Source organism: Takifugu rubripes, chromosome 20, assembly GCF_901000725.2.
Source record: "Takifugu rubripes chromosome 20, fTakRub1.2, whole genome shotgun sequence".
In the NCBI taxonomy this organism is placed as follows: Eukaryota; Metazoa; Chordata; class Actinopteri; order Tetraodontiformes; family Tetraodontidae; genus Takifugu; species Takifugu rubripes.
The window spans coordinates 11,120,230-11,142,163 of record NC_042304.1 but is presented as its reverse complement, the minus strand read 5'-3'; the positions used below and the strand labels follow the sequence as shown (position 1 = coordinate 11,142,163).

Below are 21,934 nucleotides of genomic sequence, written 5' to 3'. Positions count from 1 at the left end.
TAAACCTTGTGCAATTTGTCCTCACAAACCTAGAGTGCAAGAACACTAGTGAAGGTCAGCGAGACAACTATGACTATTTTGAAGGCTTTCAAAGCTTCAGCAGCTGTGATGAGAGAGAGGCCTCCACCCAGCAACTGTTGCCAGGGTTCCTCATCAGTCAATATTCATATGAGAAGAGTCTCCAGTAGTGGTCACCCATGGCCACTCAAAGGCTCCAGGGTCAAATGGTGAGTAGATGTTTTTGTCTGGAGGATCACAAACTGCCGTGTGCACCAGGAATCCTGGAGGTGGCAGCATCAGGCAGCGGAGATGCTTCTCTGCAGCAGGTCCTGGAATTCTTCTCAAGGGAAGGTCGCGACAGAATGCTGCAAAGAATAACACCTGGAGGACGATCAGATTAAATCCGAAATTTAAAGGGTGTATTTTAGAGAAAACTCCCTTGAAATGGTTTAAAAAACAATGTTTAAAGGGCTGTTTCGAGCTATTCAGGAAGTGTCCCAACTGTAACACGCCCATTTAGTGAGTTTTTGTTTTCCACCGACTTCTTAGACCAGTCCTTTGTCAAAATGTTCCCAGGAAAAGTGGACTTGGTTTCAAATATGAATCCTTACTTTCAGCATGTCTCCATGGCCACTTTGATGTAAATCATCACGAAATAATATGACTATTGATTAATCCTCAAAGGTGCGTGTAGAACCAGGATTTTGTTCTTAAATGCCAGGAGGATTATCAGCAGAGATAAGTGAGGAAGGTGCACTCAGCTTGATCCTCCGGACTGCCATTTTGTTCCCATTCAAATGTATGAGATGTGCATTTAAAGTACCATTTTCAAAGAATGTATGATGAGTTCAACATTCGTTTTAACTTTAGAGCCGTTGTGCCTCATTAAACAGACAGAAAAACACATGAACAGGCAGACAACCACAGAACACTGGATTTCCCCGCACGTTTGGAGGTGCGTGTCCAAAGGGCCAACGAGCAGATGCTACCCTTGAGGTGGGCAGTTGTATTGTAAACAGGTGATTAGTTTATTACATATGTGATGGTGCTGACAGTGTGAGCTTCAGTCAGACACATTACATGTATTTCAGTGCAATTATTAGTGTATTAAAGTTACAAATCCATCCTGACCTAGAGGCCTTTCCCTACTGCAATACTGCCGCATACACTTGGAGTATACTTGGAGCAAATTCGCCATCTAGTGGTCAAATTTTAAAAATGCATTTCAACATTTCATCATAATTCAACTTTGTACATGGCTGACCAGCATCGTGCCACCATTACTTGCTGCTGCTCAAGTGTAGGCTCTAACATCCCCCAAGACGGACACAAAACAACGATGCATGAACGTTTTGCCTTAATTGTCCTTTATTTAGATGTTTCAGCAGGAAAATGACTGTTTCCACTTGAGACAATGAGATCTTTTTATTGTGCTTATCACAAAAGTTGTAATCAGCAGAAAGTGAAGGATCATAAATCATCTGTAGTCATTTCAGCTAGGAGAGTCAAAGACCCACATCTAAGTTTAACCTCATCAATAGCTCTGTGCTCTTTAAAACCTTGGCCATTTTTACATGTACTGGATGTTTATTTGAGTAGTGCGCTCAATTGACATGTCTAAAAAGGTTTTACGGTCCTTCCTGTCCTTTCTTGTGTCTTTACCATCTATGTTTCAAAGGTTTTCATATATGTTTCTGATTTGTTTTTAAGAGGGAAAAAAGAATTAAAGTACCCAAAACCCAAACAAAGAAAGTAGAGCAAAATATGCTCTTTCATCTCTTCTTTGTTGTTTTTTCCCCTTTAATTGGCTTTCACACCACGCTCAGGTGCGAACCATTTCTGCTGCACTTCCTCCTTGCCCATCTGCATGAGCTTGGTAAGGAGCTCAGTACCACCTTTGGTTGTTTTCAGGAGGTACTTGTTATCAGGGTACTTTTGGGCATTGTACCGCCCCAAAACCAGGGACTGGCACAAACGACCAAGCACCAGGAGGAAAAGGGAGTCCTTTTCCTCCTGGTTAAGGTGCATGATGCTCTCCCAGCCTGCTACCAGAGCACCACCTGCATCCAGAGGACTGGGATTCTCCAGCATAAAGTAAGCAATGGAAATTGCCAACTCGTACACAAAGCAGCCGTTCATGAGCAGGGAGAAGTCCAGGATGCCGGACACCTCGTTGTTCCCGCTGTCGTCGGGCTTCACGATGATGTTGTGGTGACGCAGGTCTCCGTGGATCACACCTGTGTAAAGAGAAGACACAGTTTGTCCCTTTAAGTCCCAGGAAGGGACTGGTGGTGTGTTAATGAAAAACTACTCGTGATGCACCTTTGCGGAAAAAGTTGAGTTTGGGTTGCACGTCTGTCTTGAACTTGTCAATGACCGCCTGGACGACGTCCTTCAGGGGATCGTCCTCCATCACGGACAGGTATTCCTCCAGGAGAGGAATGTTGGACAAGCTCCAAACAGAGTCTCCTTTTTGCAAGACCTCAATGTTTGGAGAATCCATCTACAGGTGAAAAGTAGAATTGACTCCATGCATGTTAACGTTCAAGAACTCTTTCTAAACCAGATCTTCTATAAAAGTAACTAAAGGGTTGCCACCGGCAACGCCTTCAGACTTACAGTCTGCAGTGTCTTGTCCACGGTGGCAGCAAGCTTGCCGACCTCATAAAGATCTTTCTGGGTCACTGGAGTCTCAGCGATGGTTTTGCCAGCGATGTAGTTCATCAGCCTCACACAGTAGGTCTGAACTCCGTGTCCACAGTCTGAAGAGGTCAAAACAAATTGAAACTTACAGATTTCCTCCAACATTGTCTAAGGATACATTTGAACACATGGTTGTCGTCGAGGTCTCTCCTCTTACCGATCTCCTCCATGCTCATCAGCTTCCCGGTGGTGGTGGGGATGACTGTTTGAGCAGGAAGACCATGCTGCTTCAGGAAAGACATGGCAAGGGTCTGCATCTCCAGCAGGGAGGAGTTCTTGCTGTCCTCCACGTTCATGATCTTCAGGACGTACCTCTTCCCATCCTTGCCCTCCAGACGGAAGTTCTGGTCCAGATAACTGGGCAGGTTGGTCATCTTGGTCACCCTCATTCCATACAGCTGCTCCACCAGATCGGTGGCCTGCTGCAGGCTAAGGGTTGGCCTGGCGTAGGTAGATTGGTCTGTGCATCCAGAGAAAGCGAGAAAGGGTGACAGGAAATAAGAGCATTGCGTGAAGTTCTAGAGATGTTCACTATAGGACTCTCACTTACCCATCGTCGCTGTAGATTGAGAGGTGCAGCTCAGGAGCTATGATGGACAGCAGCGGGTCTTCATCCTTTTATACTGATAGTCTGAGAAAAAAAAAAGAAAAACAAACTGGTTCCACTGGAATAACAGGTTTACTGGAAGCAGTTGTGGCTTATTAGGGGAGGCACTTTTCCAGTATCTTGGAAGAGTGCTCCAGTAGTTGCTTGCCAGAAAGCATGAGGAGTATGGCCAGATGGACCCTGTTGCCATGGTACAGGAGGATCATTCGTATGTTAGTCTCGTGGCTCCTCACTCCCCTGGACATCCCCCATTTACAGACAACGTGACTCTAAGGTGAAGCTTCTCCGAAGCACAAGGTTTTAGAATCAGCTTGAGATCTCAACATCTTTTTATTTTTTGAATGTTTTTTTGTTCAAACATTTAGTGAGGATCTGTAAATATAACCATTCTACTTAAATCCCTGGGTCAGAATTATAGAGCATGTGTTCCACCAAACACCACCAACATCCAAGAACAGCAGTTCTCCATAAACCAGCACAGTTTGTGCGTTTTTTAGGGAATCCCAGCAGGAAGTTTGCTCTAAAAAAGCTTCTTGGATCAGAGGTGAAACGTCTCCACAAATCTAAAAGGGTTTTTAGTTTTTAAAGTAAAGAGATTTCTTCATCCTGAATGACTGAGAACATTCACCGACATTCACTGGCCAGAGAACATTCACATTATTGCAGCTTTGTTAATTTGATATTAATTGAAATAAGTTTACAGCACATAACGACAGGTCCAATTTTTCACAAGATTTTTTTTTTTTAAAGAAAACCTTCATAAAAAAAACCCTCCTAAAAACTAGAAAGGATCACTTTTCAAGCACTGTAATAGTTTAAACCAAATTATTCAATGAGCTGCCTGTTTCACACCAATGTAGTTCACCTGCCTCTATAGATTAGGGTGCTCCACTATCAGATATATGATTCTGATCACCAGCCTATAGATGTAATATCCATCTTGTGATTCTTTTTGTGGGGATGGACGAGCATGTTGAGCTGACTAAAGTAACCGTGCATTAAGAGAAGAAACAAAACAACCAAATGCATAGAGTCAGTGGCTCTGTCAGTCACTCGTTTAGCGAAGGCATCATTTAAAATCATGTATAAATATACAGTTCCGTCAGTCTCTGCATGTCCATGTCACTTTGTCAATGCTATAATAACCGGCTGCCCGGAAGAGGCGCCTACTGCTGTGGGAAAGCAATTATGGATATATAATGGAAGTGGAGTGCGCAGTGGAAAGGCAGCAGAGTGCTTTTGGATGTGGAAGATGGATATTAGGTACATTCCGACCTGGAAGTGCCTCCTGACAGGAAGTGGAGATGTGAGGAATAGCACGATGTGAAACATTGTGAGACATGATAATTCAGATCTGAATAAAACAGAAATTGGATTTATATTTGAGAAAAGCAAAATCTTGGGCGAGCATTTTCAGGGGGACCGGTCTATTTTTATATTTACATTAAAGAGCCCAAGAAGCAACAGATACTTGGGATAAAAACTAACGGCTGCGTGTGAAGCTGTGACCCCCCCTTTTTTCTCAAAATAAAAGGCTAGTGTTGCCTGAGTACTTGTCTCGCTTTGAATCTTATATCAAGTTCCTGTTTACATTTTTTAATTGCATTCAAAAACCTGAAAGGAAGAAGGATGTCAAACACAACCTAGGTAATTATATACTAACGAACAGGGTTTGTTCTGGGGAAGGGCCGTTTTTTTATGATAATATATGTTGATGATCCATGTCATCATGAGGGTAACACACACGTATCCTGAGTGTCTGCTCCGACAGGTTACTGCACAGCTAAATATTATTATTATTCACAGATCAAGTAAAGAGCATCTTGCTGCAATCCAAGATTACTTTCTTGGTGAGTTTTAACTCCCCACTGGTGCTCTGAGCTTGTGAGTTCTCTGCACACAGAATCCTAGAAGTTGAACGGACACTGGAGGGGAAATGGGCTAATTGATATGGACACAAGGGGGGTAGAACAGCAAAGGGCAGACTGACTGGTGGAAGGCCCCGGGTGCATCGCTCGCCATCCTCCAGCAAACTCCCTGTGTGACCAAGCAAGCAGGATGTTGTGAGAATATTTATTTTATTGTTATCACTTAAATGCATTTGTATGTTTGACACCTAAGTAGATGAAGGAGAAACAGAGTGTTTTCCACTTCTCTTGATTTAATACACTTGTCCCGAGCATCAGATTTATTGTGATATTGCTATCTGAAACCTTGAGAGCGTTTAGGGAGTGAAAGAAATACCACAAAGATAACAAGGTGATGTGAATAAACGAAGGAGGTTTGCAGTGGAGCAGCAGAACGACGGATGGTGTCCCGGAGTGAACGGCTGCTCGTTCTCAGGTCACCCGTGTGCTCTTTGTTGACTCACGCCGGGTTTTGCCAGGTTGCGCTGTTTCAACTCTAACAATGTGAAGACTAAAGTCAAACCACAGCTATTTTCAATAATTAGGAGGAAACGTGAAGGCAACTTAAAGAAGTCTTTCACGCACAATCTTCACACACCACATTCAAATGTGACGTGTGAGGAGGTTGAAGGGAGGGAGGCTGCAGGCAGCTGCCGTTGGGAACTGGTGTGACCTGAATGTGGGTGGCAAAGCCACCCTGCTATCATGTGACTTGATAACTCTGTGCAATAACAACTACATGTTACAGAAAGCCATAAAAAGATAAATGCAACTCATTGCATGAAGGAAAGTCAGAAGGCAATAATTAGGGGCGAGTGCCGTCTATTTACCTGTCCTCTCACAGACAAAACCAACTCGATAAAACACGTTAGAGCATAACAGAGCAGTAATTAGCCAAATTAATAAAATCAGTTTCACGAATGAAGAGACAGGATGTTATTGCATTATAGTTACTCCAAGTTACTGGAGTTTGAAGATGGTTCTGAGGTGAAAGAAAGTGGAACTCCCCGATTCTGGAACCAGGGATAATGCCAAAGTTGCAGATCTAAGAGAACAGGATCGTGCAGGCATTTCTGAAACCGAGGTCATGTTGTCCGATGATCAAGACCAAATGGGACCATGTGACGTGTTGTACGTGAGCATAGAACCTTGGGGTATGCTGCAGCTGATTAGGGCAGGGTGAAAATCTGTATTGCTCAAGGTGAGAATGCTTCCTGTTCCAAAGGTGGTGGTGAGATGGCTGGTGGAGGGGACGGTGCAGGAGAGTCTGCAGGCTGCAGGAAGGTTAACAGGAAGACCAGTCTGAGAGGTGAGCAGGTGACCAGGTACTGTGATGAGCGTCGTCACTGCAGTGGTTGTTGTTCGTTTATTACTGAAAGCACAGTGCAGCACAAGGACGTGCCAGGTTTTTTATGTTTTTATGTTCTTAGCTCCAGGGATGCATACTTTGCAGAGTGTCATAATTATGAACATATTTTATGCAATAAGGGGACCCTGCCAGGTTTTGTAACTGCTGATAGGATCTAAGACAACTGCAGTTATCACCTCATATTAGACCAGGGTGTACATTAAGCACTATGTCAAATCTCACACTTCCTTTAAGGCCGTTTTGTTGTTCTTCGCCGCAACGTTGTCTGAGTTGGATCTCAAGCACGCACAATGTGAGCATTCAGAAGGTTCATGCTGATGATTAAAGAAAGCCATTAGAAAGTGCACAAATGCTTTGGAGGCAGACGTACCTGACAGGCTATCTTGGGTCACATTCCTTATTTCTTATAACTTAGGATCTCGTTCTGCTCGCATCAACCTGCTGTCGGCCCTGTCCTCACAGTCTCTGCCTTATCACACTCTTCTGTTTAACCAGTATCTTTTTAATGCAGTCTTGAGAGTGCAGAAGATGGAATTTAGTTGCAGTGGCCTTGAATGCCCCACTGTTTTTCGGATGGTTGTTGTCGAGGAACTATTTGCTGTTAACAATAGCGGAAGCTCTGTTTGGCGGAACTGTTTAAATTCAGTAGATCAAACTCAGTAAATATGAGTGTGGTTGTAATCACATTGTGATTGGCTCTGTCGCAGCATCCCCTGTGCCATTCCACGCTGCTGTTATTACCCTGAAATCTACATGGTGATAAAACACGAACAAGTCAATAATGCCAGTCGGGTCTGTTGTAATAGAAATTTAGAAGCATATCAACTTGAAGGCACTTGCCAGATGTGCTCACACACAACTGCTCACTCCTCTGTGTGTTCACGTCCCTTGGCAGCTGCTACTAAAGGGCCTGTGTTCTGATCGTTGCTCAGGTTCCCAAACCAGATCTATTATCTAAAGAGCCACCAAAGGTGACAGCCCTATTCAGATGCAAGATGGAGATGATGACAGAGTACAAAGAATGATTATTTGCACCTTTGATTATCTCTTAAAGTGAATCTGCATACCAAGGGTTTAGAGATATAAAAAAACAAACCTCAGAGTCACAGATGAATGCATCAGTAAATAAAGGCTCAACAATCTTGTTTTGCTGATCATGGTAAAAAGCCTGAACAGGTGTGGAGTTCTGAGGCTTTGACCCTGTTTTTTCCGCTCTTCTGAAGGGAGTGTGAAAAACACAACTGTATTGTAGCAACGTCTGCTAGTACATCCAAGGAAAACAGAGCACGCCTTAACTATACCACAGACCTCAGGGCAAAACAAACCCTTTTATGGCACAGTCCTTTTCTTTTCATGCAGCTAAGGTGACAAATAGAATATATATCTGCAGGTAACTTCATGTTTGATACGTGGACTGGATTATTGCTGTGTTCCACCTGAGATTTTGCTCTGTGCTCACACTTTCTGCAATGTCATTTAATAAGCACATGCAAAATAGAAGAGTTAAAATCTTACCCAATCTGGAAAAAAACAGGGACATTGTTGTTTTTTATGAGGGTTTTTTCATTGTTTGTTTTTGTCATTAGATTTTTGTTCAATTTCTGATTTGCGTCATGAAACGTTTTATCATAGAACAGTTTTATCATAGAGCAATAGTAGCTTTTATTGCTTTTTCTTTCCAGTTGCCATGAGAACAAAGGCTTGAGCCAGGCTGCTGGGCCACTACAGCGTCATTTTATATTGCCCGTAAGCAGCAACATCATCTGTCATTTCCATCTGTGAAATGTCTGTATGAGAAGGGCTTCATCCAACAATAGGATGAGGATCAGATCATGGAGGTCTGTAATTGGAACCCATAGGCTGAGGAGGATAACTCCCAGATCCTTTGTCTTCTCGCCATCCTCACAGCTCCAACGTTGGGGGATTGAAGTTGCTTTATTGCAGTGCGATGAAAATCAAACCCCTTTGCAAAGTTCCAAAACTGTCTGATGCAGAATCGAGTGGCCAGAGCAGCATCATCAAGGTATTCATCCACTTCCTGCTCATCCATCACTCCTTGGAAGATTGGCGTGATGAGGCGAAGGATTAAGGATTAAGGTGTTCAGCCAGCTGATGTGCTCTATAGTCTTTTATACTCATTTTCATGTGTCCTTGAAACTTGAACTAGGTCACATTAATCAATTAATACGCATTGGCATCATCAGCTGGAGGCTAACATCTGCCCAGCACAGATTTATTCATGGAAAAACAGTGATTCCTTTAAATATTTCATGTTTTACATTCTCTTGTCAAAGACACACAGACCCATACTGACATTGAAAAAAGAAGCCATTCCTGTTTACTGTTGCATAACATTAAGCTATGAAGCATCGCCATGAATTAAAATAATAATAAAAAAACAATGCAAATGTATCTACTATCACTGAGTGACATCTGACAGACTGTGGCCTGTTTTGAATTGTAAGTGCTTTCAGATCACATGTCCTGGACCGACTGGGCCAAGTGATCACGTCAGCGGCTTCTACTGAAGGGATTTGGAATGAGTTTTGGGACTGAGGAGTTCACCACAAATGCTATCACATTCAATTGAATGAAATCATACTTCTCACTCCATATCTTTGCAATTAAATAGTCAGCTCCCTGTTTTATTCGCTGAATCTATCTTAATTCCCTTTTGACAGCATTGAGTCATAGCAATCACCCTAGTGGACTAAAACATGCAAACAATCCGCTCTTTCCACGAACTTCTCTGTCTGTTTGTTTTCCCTTTCCCCCGGTGTAATAAACATGATATATCAAGAAAAATAAAAAAAATAGTAATTCATGTTCCGATTAAACATGTGAACTTGGAGCATTTTTAGCTGCCTGTTGGTGATCATCACTTTACAGCAGAAAATTTAGTGGAGTTAGTTTGTGTAAATTCGCTTCAGGTCCTTCTTTTAAGCTGCATGCCATTCGGTAACAGTGAGGAGTGTCCAGTTTCAATGTTTTCAAATCTGTAGTGCATGACGTCCCCTTTCACTCATTTTTTGCAAAACATTCCCTAATATTGGAAACCCAGTAAAAGGAAAAGCATTTAAATATGCACCTGTGAGTCAGGAAAAGGTCAAATGGATCCCTTCCTATGCATTGGCCTCATCGGGCCTGGCTAAACATCTGCTCAGCTTGGTTTATTCATTAAAAAAACAGCAATTCTCCATGATGTTGCATGAGCTGCTATCACCTTTGTTCGACTTGTTATGCTTTAAATGTGTTTAAATGTAAAATAGAAATACATTATAAATAAGAAATACACTATTTACTAGAAAAATCATTTAACTGACTTAGTTCATAATTCCCCATGACAAAAGCCTGTCTCATGAGGGGGAAAGATGGAAATCAAAGATTGCTTCAGCATATTTCAACAGTCTGATCCCGAGAAATGAAATTTAAAAAGTAATAGTAAAAGTAATTCTATTTAAATGATTTCCTTTTCATCAAATGAGGATTGTTTGGACGGGCAATCTCTCCTGGCATGAATGCAGTGTTAAAAGTGATGGCAAAATCAGGAGGACCAATGAACAATACTAAAACTGAATGGCAACAATACCCCGTTGATAAGTAAAATCAGAATAATTGGACCTTATTATGAACCTTCTTTTCAAACTGCAAAATCAATTGTTAATTGTACTGAGCTACATAAATGCTAATTAATCAAATCAAGGTAACGCTTAAATGATATGGTTGAACATCGACTTTCTATTTTATAATAATAAACTTGTGCTGAGGAATAAAAAATGGCGTGTAGACAATATGTTTGGGATTCAGACGCAGTCCTCGTTGGTGTGCATGTGTCAGAAAGATATGCTACTTAGCTTTCCTTACATGTACATACTGACTACGCACTCATTTACATACAATGACCTCATTAGGACAGTAAGTAAATGGGCAGTAAACCAATAAAAAAGGTTATACAGAGGTCACCCCGTTGCATAAAGGAGGTCATCCTTATATAATATCCAGTTTCCAAGCCAATCATTTATGCATTGCTTTGTGTGGTATAGAAACAGTAACAGTGAGCATTAGTGGAAGAGAGAAGAGGAGGCAGAACGAGAGAGAGAGAGAGACAGAGAGAGAGTGCTCCTGTGTGTGTGTGTGTGTGTGTGTGTGTGTGTGTGTGTGTGTGTGTGTGTGTGTGTGTGTGTGTGCGTGCGTGTAAAGGTTCTACAGAGAGTGAGCAGATCAGAAATGGACTGCACACACTCCAGACAGCAATCGGTGCCTTTTCCGATTGAATAACGGGAAAATCACTACAGGTAAGATGTTTTATGCTCTTTGGGATGCTAAGTAACAGATATTTATTCCTGGATGGCTATTTGCTAAACTGTATTTAATTTGTACCTCAGAAAGAGAATGGTGCTTTGTGGTTATTTTTTAAAAATATCTTCCAATGCGAGGGATATTTAAGAATGTTCCCCCTTTTGAAACTATCTACAGGTTGGAGTGCTTGGTTGTTGAAAATATTGTGTATTTCTGTATTACCCTGCACAAAAAAATAAAAATACAAGTTTTGCTTGTGTGAAATGTGTTTCTTTCATTCATTCATTTAGGGTTTTTTTTTTAATATTTGAGGTATGAAACCATCTTCTATACAAGTACGGAGGCTATAATTTAATTCCTGCCCTCCATAACTCCTCATGAGCCTAATTGTTCTTCCTTTTTACGCCATCATGTTCCTTTCATGTCCTTTTAGAAAATATGTAACATCAATAACAATGCTTTAAAAAAATCAATTTGGTTGCCTCTTAAGTCTTTTCTGTTTTAAAAAACAAACATGGGAACATTAGAATGAAAGAGCTACAGCTTATAGAAATCAGAAAATACACATTTGTAATTGTTAAAAGTCTTTTTTTTGTCAGTGATGAGGACCTTTCACACACAACTGCAGTTGATAATACTCTTAAAACGCCGAGGTCTCCGGGACTTTAAACATATTGTAATGGATCACTAAAATCAGAAGTCTTCATTGTCATGACTTGATTTTCTGTGATTATATGGCACTTGTCTCTGAAATGGAGTTGATGAGAACTGAATGTGGGGACAGATTGCGAAGCAAGACCAAGCACATTGTTATTGATTGCCATCATTTCAGCGTGTTGGGGTTGAAAATGTTTCACATTAGTACTTTTCAGAATCATGGGTAGCTGTTGAATAATGGTACTGTAATTAATATTATTTTTCCACCACCTAATGGCCATGCTGAGGTGTAAGCTAGGGCAGTCGGATAAACAAGCAAAGGTGCCCGGTACATACTTCAAAGTTTGGGCCTCAGGATTTGTCGTCCGCACTACGAGTCAGGGTGGGTTTTAGGAGTTGGTGTTGACGATATCTTCAGTGTACGTTGTTGTCCTTTAAAGGAAAAACCGGACACTCACAGGCAATTCTGGGTAACACTTGTAGTGATTTGGATCTATAGTGACGAGTCACAAATGCAGATGGTCACTCAGTTTTCTGTTTACTGTCAGATGACAATTAAAAACTCGTTAGCCGGAACATTAGCCACAACTAATATAATACAGAGTTTTGGTGAATGATCAGGAAACATGAATCTGACAATATCCAACAGCTCCTATTTCCTCCCCCTCCTCCATCCAGCTCCTTCCAGAACTCAAAAATGAAAGAAAGCTCAATAAAATGTTATTTTATTCAATAAAATCATCTGTATAAATGCATTCAGCCTTGTGTTCTTTTCTTTAGAGGACTCATTTCACAAAGATGGACCCTTCGTACAACTGCACCTTCCTGCTGGTTGAGAATGACAGCTGGTTTTGTCCTTTTGAGGAAAAGTGTGTCAATTTGACCTGTGGAGTGAACGAAAGCCTGGCAGATGTGGATGACGCGTGTCTGACGGAGGAAGACTACTTGAAGAAAAATCTGGGTTCTCGCCGATCGCCCGTGTTCTTCCCCGTGTGCCTCATTTACCTGGTCATCTTTGTTGTGGGTGTGGTGGGAAACGTGCTGACCTGCTCCGTCATCGCACGCAACAAAATGATGGGGACGCCAACAAACTACTACCTGTTCAGCTTGGCCGTGTCGGACCTGCTGGTGCTGCTTCTCGGCATGCCTCTCGAATTGTATGAGCTGTGGCAGAACTACCCCTTCCTCCTGGGGAGGGGTGGATGCTACTTCAAGACGTTCCTGTTTGAGACTGTCTGCTTGGCATCGATCCTGAACATCACGGCCCTGAGCATGGAGCGGTACATCGCCGTGGTCCACCCACTACGTGCAAAGTATGTGGTAACCCGTACCCATGCCAAACGGGTCATCCTGTTGGTTTGGAGTGTGTCGGTCCTGTGTGCACTGCCGAACACGAGTCTCCACGGGATCCGTGTCCTTCAGCGCCACTGTGCCGGGGATTTCTATGCAGAAGTCCCTGACTCTGCCATTTGCACGCTTCTAAAGCCGCAGTGGATGTACAACCTGACCATCCAGGTGACCACATTGTTGTTTTTCGTCCTGCCCATGCTCACCATCAGTGCCTTCTACATGCTCATTGGGCTGCGGCTGAGGCAGGAAAAGATACAACAGGCACTGGAGGCCAAGTCAGAACTCGGACAGGACAGCTTCTGTAACATCCGCTCACGGCAACAGAAGGCACGGCGCCAACAGGTCACTAAAATGTTGTGTGAGTATCACACTATCTTTGTCCCACCAGCCTTCAGGTAATCTTGCAATCTGTCTGTCACACATCTTAATGAAAAGAATTGCTATCTCAGTTCGGCTCAGTTCAATCGTGAAGCCAAGACCATCTTCTCCTCACCTACCTCCTTCAGCTCCACCTTAAGAATCACATTTGTTTTCCCATGCCTTGATGATAATCTAATCTCCTCGGCATGTTCTGGGTCTGCCGCGGTGCCTCCTCTCAGATGGACATCCCCAAAAACACATCTCCGGGTAGAGGTCCAGGTGTTATCTTGACCAGTTGACAAAGGAGGAGCAGCGGCTCTGTGCCGTGAGCCTCTTAGATAGAAGACCTTCTCACCCTAGCTCTGAGTCGAGTCAAATCAGCTAAAGTCAAAACACTTCAAATCGCACATCATATTTAAAGTAAGTTATCTCGACATATTCTTCAGGGACCAAATCATACTGAAATCCAATTGATAGGAGTGAAATTCCGTCTGTCGTCACCAAATTGACTTTTTTCATGCGTTTAAATGAGATGGAGAGGAGCAAGAGGCAAGATGGTTAAGAAGGTTATGGGTTTTATTCCTATTTTTGGGGTCTTGCTGCATCGATTTACTGATGAAATCCTTTTCTGCCGCCCCATCCTTTTTTTTCCATCCTTTCCATCCTTTTATCCTTCCAGTCATTTTAGTTGTGGTTTTCGCAATCTGCTGGGCCCCGTTTCACGCGGACCGCCTGATGTGGAGCTTCATCGGCGAGTGGACCGACAGCCACCATGAAATCTTCCAGTACGTGCACATCATCTCGGGGGTGTTTTTCTACATCAGCTCGGCCGTTAACCCTATCCTTTACAACCTGATGTCCACCCGCTTCAGGGAAATGTTCAAGGAGGTGATGTGTCGGCGGGCTCATCGCAGCACACCTCGGAAACACTCCCTCAGTGTTACCCGGGTGACGCTGCGGAGTACCTTAAGCGTTACGCCACTCAGCAATGGAACTGCGGTGGTGGAAGGTGAGGAAGAGGGAGAGGTAAGAGCTAAGGAGGAGACCAGTTTTACCTAGAATGAGAGGCTGGTGACAAGAAGATTTCAGACATCATTAAATTCACCCTCCGCCATCAGGGTCAATTTTGAATAGACCATCAAAAATAACGCTAAAGTCATATTTGAAAACAAACTAGCAGGTGAAACTGAAGTTATCTGATGTTATCAAGTAGATCGGCCTGCACGCATAAACCTCTGCAAAGGTGGTTTAATAACACAGCCAGTTGAAGAATGTGTCAATGTATAAATGTGTTTATATTCTCTAGTACAGTGATGTTAGAGGAGTTTTAAGGTTTTTGTGTAAAATAAGCCCGAGAGAGGAAGAAAACTCTTAAATGATCATTTTTAAATGATCTGTGTAAACAGTGTCTGTGGAGATTCTCAGTCATCCAGGTCTTAGTTATCCAAGGCAGTTTTCTGTGTCAACTGGACTGTTTTCTTTTTCTTTTTTGAAAATGTTTCACCTTCTATCCAGAAGGCTTCTTCAGTTCTGAATTCACTGGGGACCGAGCTTGAAAATATAGCCCTTGTGGACCATTAGCGTGCTAATGATCTGGGTGGTCACCTGAGAGTCTTTGGCAGTCATTGGCAACACTCTCAGAGGCTGGTACACCCGAAGGTCAAGACACCAAGACATAAACAATGTAATGTTGTTTATGCTGTACAGTACCAGGAGGAATGCAAGCAACTGTACATTGGTGAAACCAAACAACCTCTCCACAGAAGAATGGCACAACACAGACGCGCCACCTCTTCAGGCCAGGACTCAGCAGTCCACTTACACCTAAAAGAGAGTGAGCACTCCTTCGAGGACAGCCAAGTAAGGGTACTGGCCAGAGAAGAGCGCTGGTTTGAGAGGGGTGTCAAGGAAGCCATTCATGTCAAATTGGAAAAGCCATCCTTAAACAGAGGCGGTGGGCTAAGGCACTTCCTATCACCCACGTACAATGCAGTCCTCCACTCCTTCCAACAACAAACCAAACGTTCACACCATTTCAGGAGACCTGGAGACTCACCAACATGTGGGTCAGCAGACGAAGGGGAGACACCTCAAATGAAACTAGGTGAACGACCCTACCAACGACCCTGCCAATGACCCTCTGGTGACCACCCAGATCATTAGCATGCTAATGGTCCACAAGGGCTATATTTTCAACACCTGTCCCCAGCGAGTTCAGAACTGAAGAAGCCTTCTGGATAGAAGGGGAAACGTCTTCAAAAGAGAAGAAAAACAGTCCAGTTGACACAGAAAACTGCCTTGGATAACTAATAGTATTACTAAGAAATGTTTAACTGTACATTACTCTGTGATCACACACACACACACACACACACACTCATAGTGCATAACAAATACATTCAAAGACCAGTCATGACAAAAAGAAAAAATGCATATTTTAGAAAAATTAATTCTAAAATAAACTTGTTTCCAACTAAAAATTGTATTATTTATTAGGGAAACAATCTGGAGCAACTTAACGTGGCTTATTAAGCTATAATAACCAAAATTATGGTGTCATTTTGTTGTTATCGGCTCACTGGCAGTCTCAAAATGATCTTTCCAATAACGTGATGGACCGCTCTGCTCCACATCAATTTTATCTGTAAATCTGCCACCCATATTATGAGCACAACCAGAATTACTACCGAACCGCCTCCACACTAGTGGCATTTCATTACTAATGATGTACGGGCTTACAAAGGCTAACGAATAAACCTGAAGCTCAAGACTAACATAACAGGAATAATGAAATATATTCAAATGTCATGGAAAATGTCAAAATTCGAAATCATACGTGGAAAGAAGAGTATTTCAGGTGTGCTTGACCATTGTCCTGAGGCGTTTGACCTGTGCTGCCAAGCAGCTCCGATAAAAATAGAATGTCAGCTCTTCACATCAACAGGCTCAATACTTGTAGTTATACAGTTTCTAACCTTTGTGATGTGTGATTGTCTTGCTATATAAAATATGGAAACTTTCCAAACCCCACAGGAGTTACTGAGCATGATTTTTTTCAAAATGTCTGACACAGCGACACTGCTGCTTCAAGAGGCAGAGCTGTATGAATATCTCCAATCTTCAAAGTCCCATAGAAATGATGCCTGGCTTGTGTTCTCTTAGGTGATTGTAACTGTAGTGCTGCTAATAACTGTGTAATAACAACCCTGCATCAGCCCAAAAGGATTCAAATTTACTTATCTTCTCCAGGTGTCAATGCTGTGTCATCAGTGTTGTTCTGTGTCCAAAAAGTCTCTGATTAATAAATGATAAAAAAAATGAATTATTAGTTTTCAGTTTTCTTTTCTCTGCACGTCATTGTTTTTACCTATGCCTTGAGCTTCCCTTTCCCCCATTCTAAGCAACATTTTGGCCCTCTTAAAATGGAAAGTCCGGCTTCCGAAAACCTAATAAAGGAGTTTTCGCCTCACTGTAGCACCTCCTGCTTAAATTGCCACATCCACGCAAAGCAAACGTTAGAAACCCAGCTTGCATCAAACCCTCATAGAACCTCACAGGATGTTCGTGGGCCCCAATTAGTTTGCCACTGATAAATTGAGTGGCACAACATGGGTCCCAAAACACCGTGGGGCCACATTTTCCAAATCACTTATTCGTATTCTAAAACACTTTCAGCTACAGTGTATTCTGAATCATGCTATATTTAAGGTTCTTAATGGGAGACATACTGTGTTTAACCATCACATGCTGCTTCATTCTAGCTTTTACGCAGCTTGTCAAACATCCCACAAAGATATGGATCTGGCATTAGCCTGGTCTGTAGGGGACGGGAAGCAGATTTTAAGCCCCGCTACGGACAGTAGCTTGGGAGTTGTGCTGATAGCCACGGGAGGTGCCAGAATACTGCTGAGGTACCCACGACCATAGTACTGAGCCCCCAATCACTCCCTGCAATCTGCTGATGATTCATCCAGGGGCTCGGCTCCAACTCCCTTCCTGTGACCCCAAAAGGGGTGTAGCAGTCAAGGGAGTAAAAAAAAACCCTGGTCCATTCACATTCCCCTCAGTCACAGATGGCTAAGAGCATTTTAAGTCCATACATTTGGAGCTTTATCGTCAAAGCAGAGTAACATCTTAGATGCTGCACAGTGAGAGGATATATGAAGCAGAGTCAACGAAGGACAAGAAAATAGTCTAATTGCCAAAGTGGAGATGGAACATCTCAGGCCTGGTATTTGGATTCAGTCAGTGTTTGATTATCAGGCCGGTGTTGCAACCAAACACTGTGTACGTGACAAGGGAATGTGTTGTTAGGGTTAGGGTTTTCTCTGTGCAAGAATAGAAAGAATCCTGATGTGCTGTTTCTGTAGCCTCGGTGGCAATCATCACATAACGCAAATATTCCCGCATTTCTGGCCTGTACTGTAGATGGAGTTCACTCAAATGTGACATTAATTACAACGAAACATTCATGAAAAATCACACGCCCTTAAAATGGCACTTTGCCACACTGATCAAACTGGTCCTGCAGCATAAAGAACTTTAGCAGCAGTTGGTATATGAATGATAGGTAACAAGTGAGCCGCACGCAGATGCTGAGACAGGTTAGCGATCACATCGTGGTGTTTACCCGAGAAGCTGATTCGTTCATCCTCAAGCAGTGGCTGCTGCGAGGTGAAAAACAGGCCAAATTAATGCACAGACATGTGCACAGACAACATCAAGTAGGTGCATCCATCAGAAGAATGTAAACATCATATGGTGCCACCATAGGGAATGTCTGAACCTAAGGTGGGAGATAATGAGACAGGATAAATAATAAAAAGTTCAATAAATTGTGGCTTTTTCGCTTCATAGTCATTGCAAACGGAGACCCAGGTTGATAGAGACAGAGGAAGATGGGAAGCCAGGTACAAACAAACAGGCATAACAGGGTTTGAAGAGTAAGGAGGTGTGAGGAGTCACAAAGGAGACATAATGTGCCTGTTACACGTGGTGTGCTATGTGTCAAAAAACATCAGCAAAACAAGAGTTCTGTGCCATTTACCCCATGGCTCACAGGCACAACACGTTGCCATGGATACTGGAACACACCTAAATGGTCTCACATAGGAAGGCAAAGGTCAGTGGCCCCCTGTATCTTTGCTAGGGAGTGAGAGAGTCCACCTCTCCTGAATAAAAACCCAGCAAAGATGGCAGATAACAAAACCAGTGTTGAGTGTTCTCACTGAAATTTAAATTTTAAATATTTGTAACCATGCCAACCACTCTCAGATAAGTAAGACACGCAGTGCACCGCGCTTCAGGTAGCTTCATTGTTTGGACCGTTAAGTGAGCTGGACTCCACCCGCCTGCTCCATTAATTCTACTGAGCGCCTCTCGGTAACATCAGATGGTGCCGCTCTGCCCCATGTGTCTACCCCTCCACCCCCAACCCCTACCCCCACCAGCCAGTGACGTGCAGTGAGGTCTGAGGTTGGGGAGGCAATGACCCACGAGTCGGATTTAAAAACAGAGAGTATGATGCCATGGCACCGGCTCAAAATCCCAAATCGTTTTCTACTTATTAACTTTTGAACTACAAGTTCACAATATATGGGCCGCCTCTTTGAGGCAGAGCTACTTGCTGCCTCGTCGCCTGCCTTTTTCTCGCGGCACCAAGCACCTCGCACGCACACGCCCAATACACTTTGTGTGTAGTCGTGCAGGCACCTGTCTGCTCATCTGCCTTGTTATTTTGATCAGGAAAGACGGGATTTCCGCAATTTTAACCTTCCAAATTATCAAAATATACAGGAACCACACCAAAATCACATAGAAGATATTAAAACTTATTTTATTGCTTCGTTTTTGAACATCTCATGGTTAAGCCTTTTACCCCCCCACCGGCAGCACGTCACTGCCACCACCCGCCACTTGCATGTGCAAATCATTCACTTCAGTGAGCGTGTCCACAGATTTCTACCGTAGGTCCCAATGCTAATGAAGACCATCAGGAACGAGGCAATATCCTGCCAATTAAGTTGAAAAAAGAGTCTTCAATCTTCTCCTAAGCGGAGCAATTTCCCACCACGCGCCCGCTCCCCACGATACCCATTATCCAAGATAAATTGAATCGGAAGGCTCAATATTGTCCGGAGGAATCAAGCGGTGGCTCCTCTTCCCTCAAAGTAAAGTGATTGGGAGAGTATAGAGGGAGAGTACCCGGTGAAATCAAATCCACATTGCAGTGTGGCTGCTGTGAGGCTACTCAACTACAAATTGATCTCGTCACCAACACACATTGTCACAACTGCAGCGTGGGGGAGGGGTGGAACCTCCAGAAAACCTCCTGAAGACGCAGATGAAATTCCTTTTAGATGTCAGGTTAGAGTCCTTATAGGTGCAAACGCATTCAACCCACCCACTGATTATTACCCTTTACTGTCCCTGATTAGTTTAATTACCAGTCTGTAACCTGATATTCAGATAATTAGTGCCGTTTTATAGATATTTCCGTCGACGTTTTGGCTCTGAAGAAATGAAAGCAAGAGATGCTCACAAATAGCATCGCATGCTGCACATGAGAACCCGCGACGAGCACTTCCGCGGGCCTTGGCATTGGCAACAACCTACACGGCCACACCGTCGGATTACATCATCTCCCAAGGTCGCTGACACGTTTCTGCCAGCAACTCGTATTAGATTTAAATCTAATAAACAAAAGTCTCAGCAGAGGTCACCCATTTGTCATCTGGAGTGGTGGAACCAAAGTAGGCTCAAAATCCTCCATCAGGGTTAACAATGGGGGGGGCAGATCTTGACCCCGTGATGGTCATGTGAGTGGGTTTGAGGGCAAGTGGAATAGGAGGTCATGAGTGATTACAGGTTGGTAGTAGCTCATTGTTTTTAAAGGAGGGGTAGAAAACTATCCAGGTTTTGCCCCGCATGGCTCTCCTTTTGATGTTTATTGTCAGAGAACTAGTGAAGTAGGAAGAGCTGATCTGACAACACCGCCCCCCCCCCCTCTTGGCGAGCTTTGATTCAGCTCACCCAGTGTTACCAGGACGCTGGACATGATGCCCGAGAAGCACAAAGTGAAGGGCTTCAGAATTTCTACTTAAATTTAAAAGGAATCAAACCAACACGTGGAAGGTGTCAATGTAATCAGTGTAGGATGCTTAAATCAGTTTATCCTGCACCTTATTTAATTTGGCTCTCACTCCCTGCATGTCTGATTTACACAGCTCGAGCAGGAATATAAATGTTTCTCTTGTTTTATTAAATATTGACTCTTAAAAACAGGAAGAACAGAGCAGTGTCTTTGGTTGGGTCCAAAATAAACACAGTAGTTCAGTCAAAAAACAACCCCCGGCTGTGTTTCTGTAGAAATATCTAACTTTACTTCAGGATTGAGCACTGGAATAATTATCACCTCTAAATGGAAATGAACCCATTTAATCCCACCGGTCACAATAGTGACCGTAAAAAAATGTTTCATTTCTAAGGCTATAAAAATGTTACTGAATGATCTATCAATGCATTTCCAGCAGATATTGAAATAATAAAGGGTCTCAGTGAAATATGTGCAGTGTCGCACATTTACTGTAAATTGTCACATGACCAGAGCTGTTTACTTCCTGTTTGCGCCAAGAGAAGAGGATGGCGGCAAGAAAGCTCCCAAAGAAAAGGTTAGTAAAATATGTTAACATAAAGATAGGACATAGATTTTTGGTACACATCATGTTTAAGGTGTCTAGTATTGATATATGCATTTGCAATTATTCAACTTTGTTTAATGTGGTCATAGAACTCACAAACATGTCACCGGCAACAATAGTGACCGGTGGGATAACCCATTGTATCTACATGCTAATACACATAGGCTAACTGTTCTACCTTACTTTCTGCTGCTACCTAACTTTGTACCTAATTGTACACACAGACACACACACACACACGACTAGCTAGCTAACTAATTCTACCTAACTTTCCACACATGCACGCACACACGCAATTACAGGTAGGCACACACGCACACCACACACACATGAACCCCAGGAAGACTAGCTAGCTAACTACCAAACTTTCTGCTGTGTTTTCTTTTAGATTTACTTTGAGTCAAGTTCTTGATTTGTTGGATCAAGATGAGTTCCCAGACAAGGCATGCAGCATTGCAATCATCCCTCAAAATGAAAAAGATGCTGTACTCAGTGATTGTGACAGTGATGGGTCTGACATGGACTATGAGGGGGAAACCGGTCATTTGCCAGCAAGGCTGTTGAATGCATATGCAGAAGTTATGCAAACAGAACATCATTGGAATGATGGTCTCCCCTTCACCACACCCCCTTCCCCCTCCCCAACCTCCCCTGTTCCAGCTCCCCCACCTCCTGCTATAACAATGAAGGCCAGCTAGAAGACCCAAGGGCCTCTAAGCACCAGAGGGTCCAGACAGAAGACCCAAGGGCCTCTAAGCGCCAAAGGGTTCAGCCAAGTTAGCCAGAAGAACCAAGGGCAAAACTGCAAGTGGTCAAAAATAAAGAGTATTTAAGCGATCCAAGAGGCCTTCCACTGCTGTTATTCCAGAATACACAGTATACAGACCAAATGCTGCAGAATGTGTAAAACAAAGCTGCTCCAACCCAGTGGATGTTGTCTTACTGATGTATCCACCCACCCTGAGAGAGATCACAGTTGAAA

The 21,934-nt window shown here is 43.1% G+C and overlaps 2 protein-coding genes across 4 annotated transcripts; one reads left to right on the top strand and one right to left on the bottom strand.

Moving 5' to 3' along the window:
* Positions 1-1,348: 1,348 nt before the first annotated feature.
* On the bottom strand, positions 1,349-3,350 carry hykk.2 (hydroxylysine kinase, tandem duplicate 2). Its single transcript, XM_003974276.3, has 5 exons — positions 3,254-3,350; positions 2,861-3,163; positions 2,620-2,762; positions 2,323-2,503; positions 1,349-2,237 (listed from the first exon to the last, which is right to left on the bottom strand). The coding sequence occupies exons 1-5, from the start codon at positions 3,255-3,257 to the stop codon at positions 1,801-1,803; spliced, it is 1,068 nt and encodes a 355-aa protein (XP_003974325.1). The 5' UTR covers positions 3,258-3,350; the 3' UTR covers positions 1,349-1,800.
* Positions 3,351-6,467: 3,117 nt separating this feature from the next.
* nmur1a (neuromedin U receptor 1a) lies at positions 6,468-15,004 on the top strand. Of its 3 annotated transcripts, XM_029828644.1 has the most exons (4): positions 10,775-10,881; positions 12,323-13,250; positions 13,932-14,037; positions 14,125-15,004. In XM_029828644.1, the coding sequence occupies exons 2-4, from the start codon at positions 12,341-12,343 to the stop codon at positions 14,309-14,311; spliced, it is 1,203 nt and encodes a 400-aa protein (XP_029684504.1). In that variant the 5' UTR covers positions 10,775-10,881; positions 12,323-12,340; the 3' UTR covers positions 14,312-15,004. The 3 variants fall into 3 exon arrangements, with proteins under 3 accessions (XP_029684503.1, XP_029684504.1, XP_011613295.2); XM_029828643.1 differs by lacking the exon at positions 10,775-10,881 and adding an exon at positions 6,468-6,542 and having other exon boundaries at positions 13,932-15,004; XM_011614993.2 differs by having other exon boundaries at positions 13,932-15,004.
* The last annotated feature ends 6,930 nt before the right edge of the window (positions 15,005-21,934 follow it).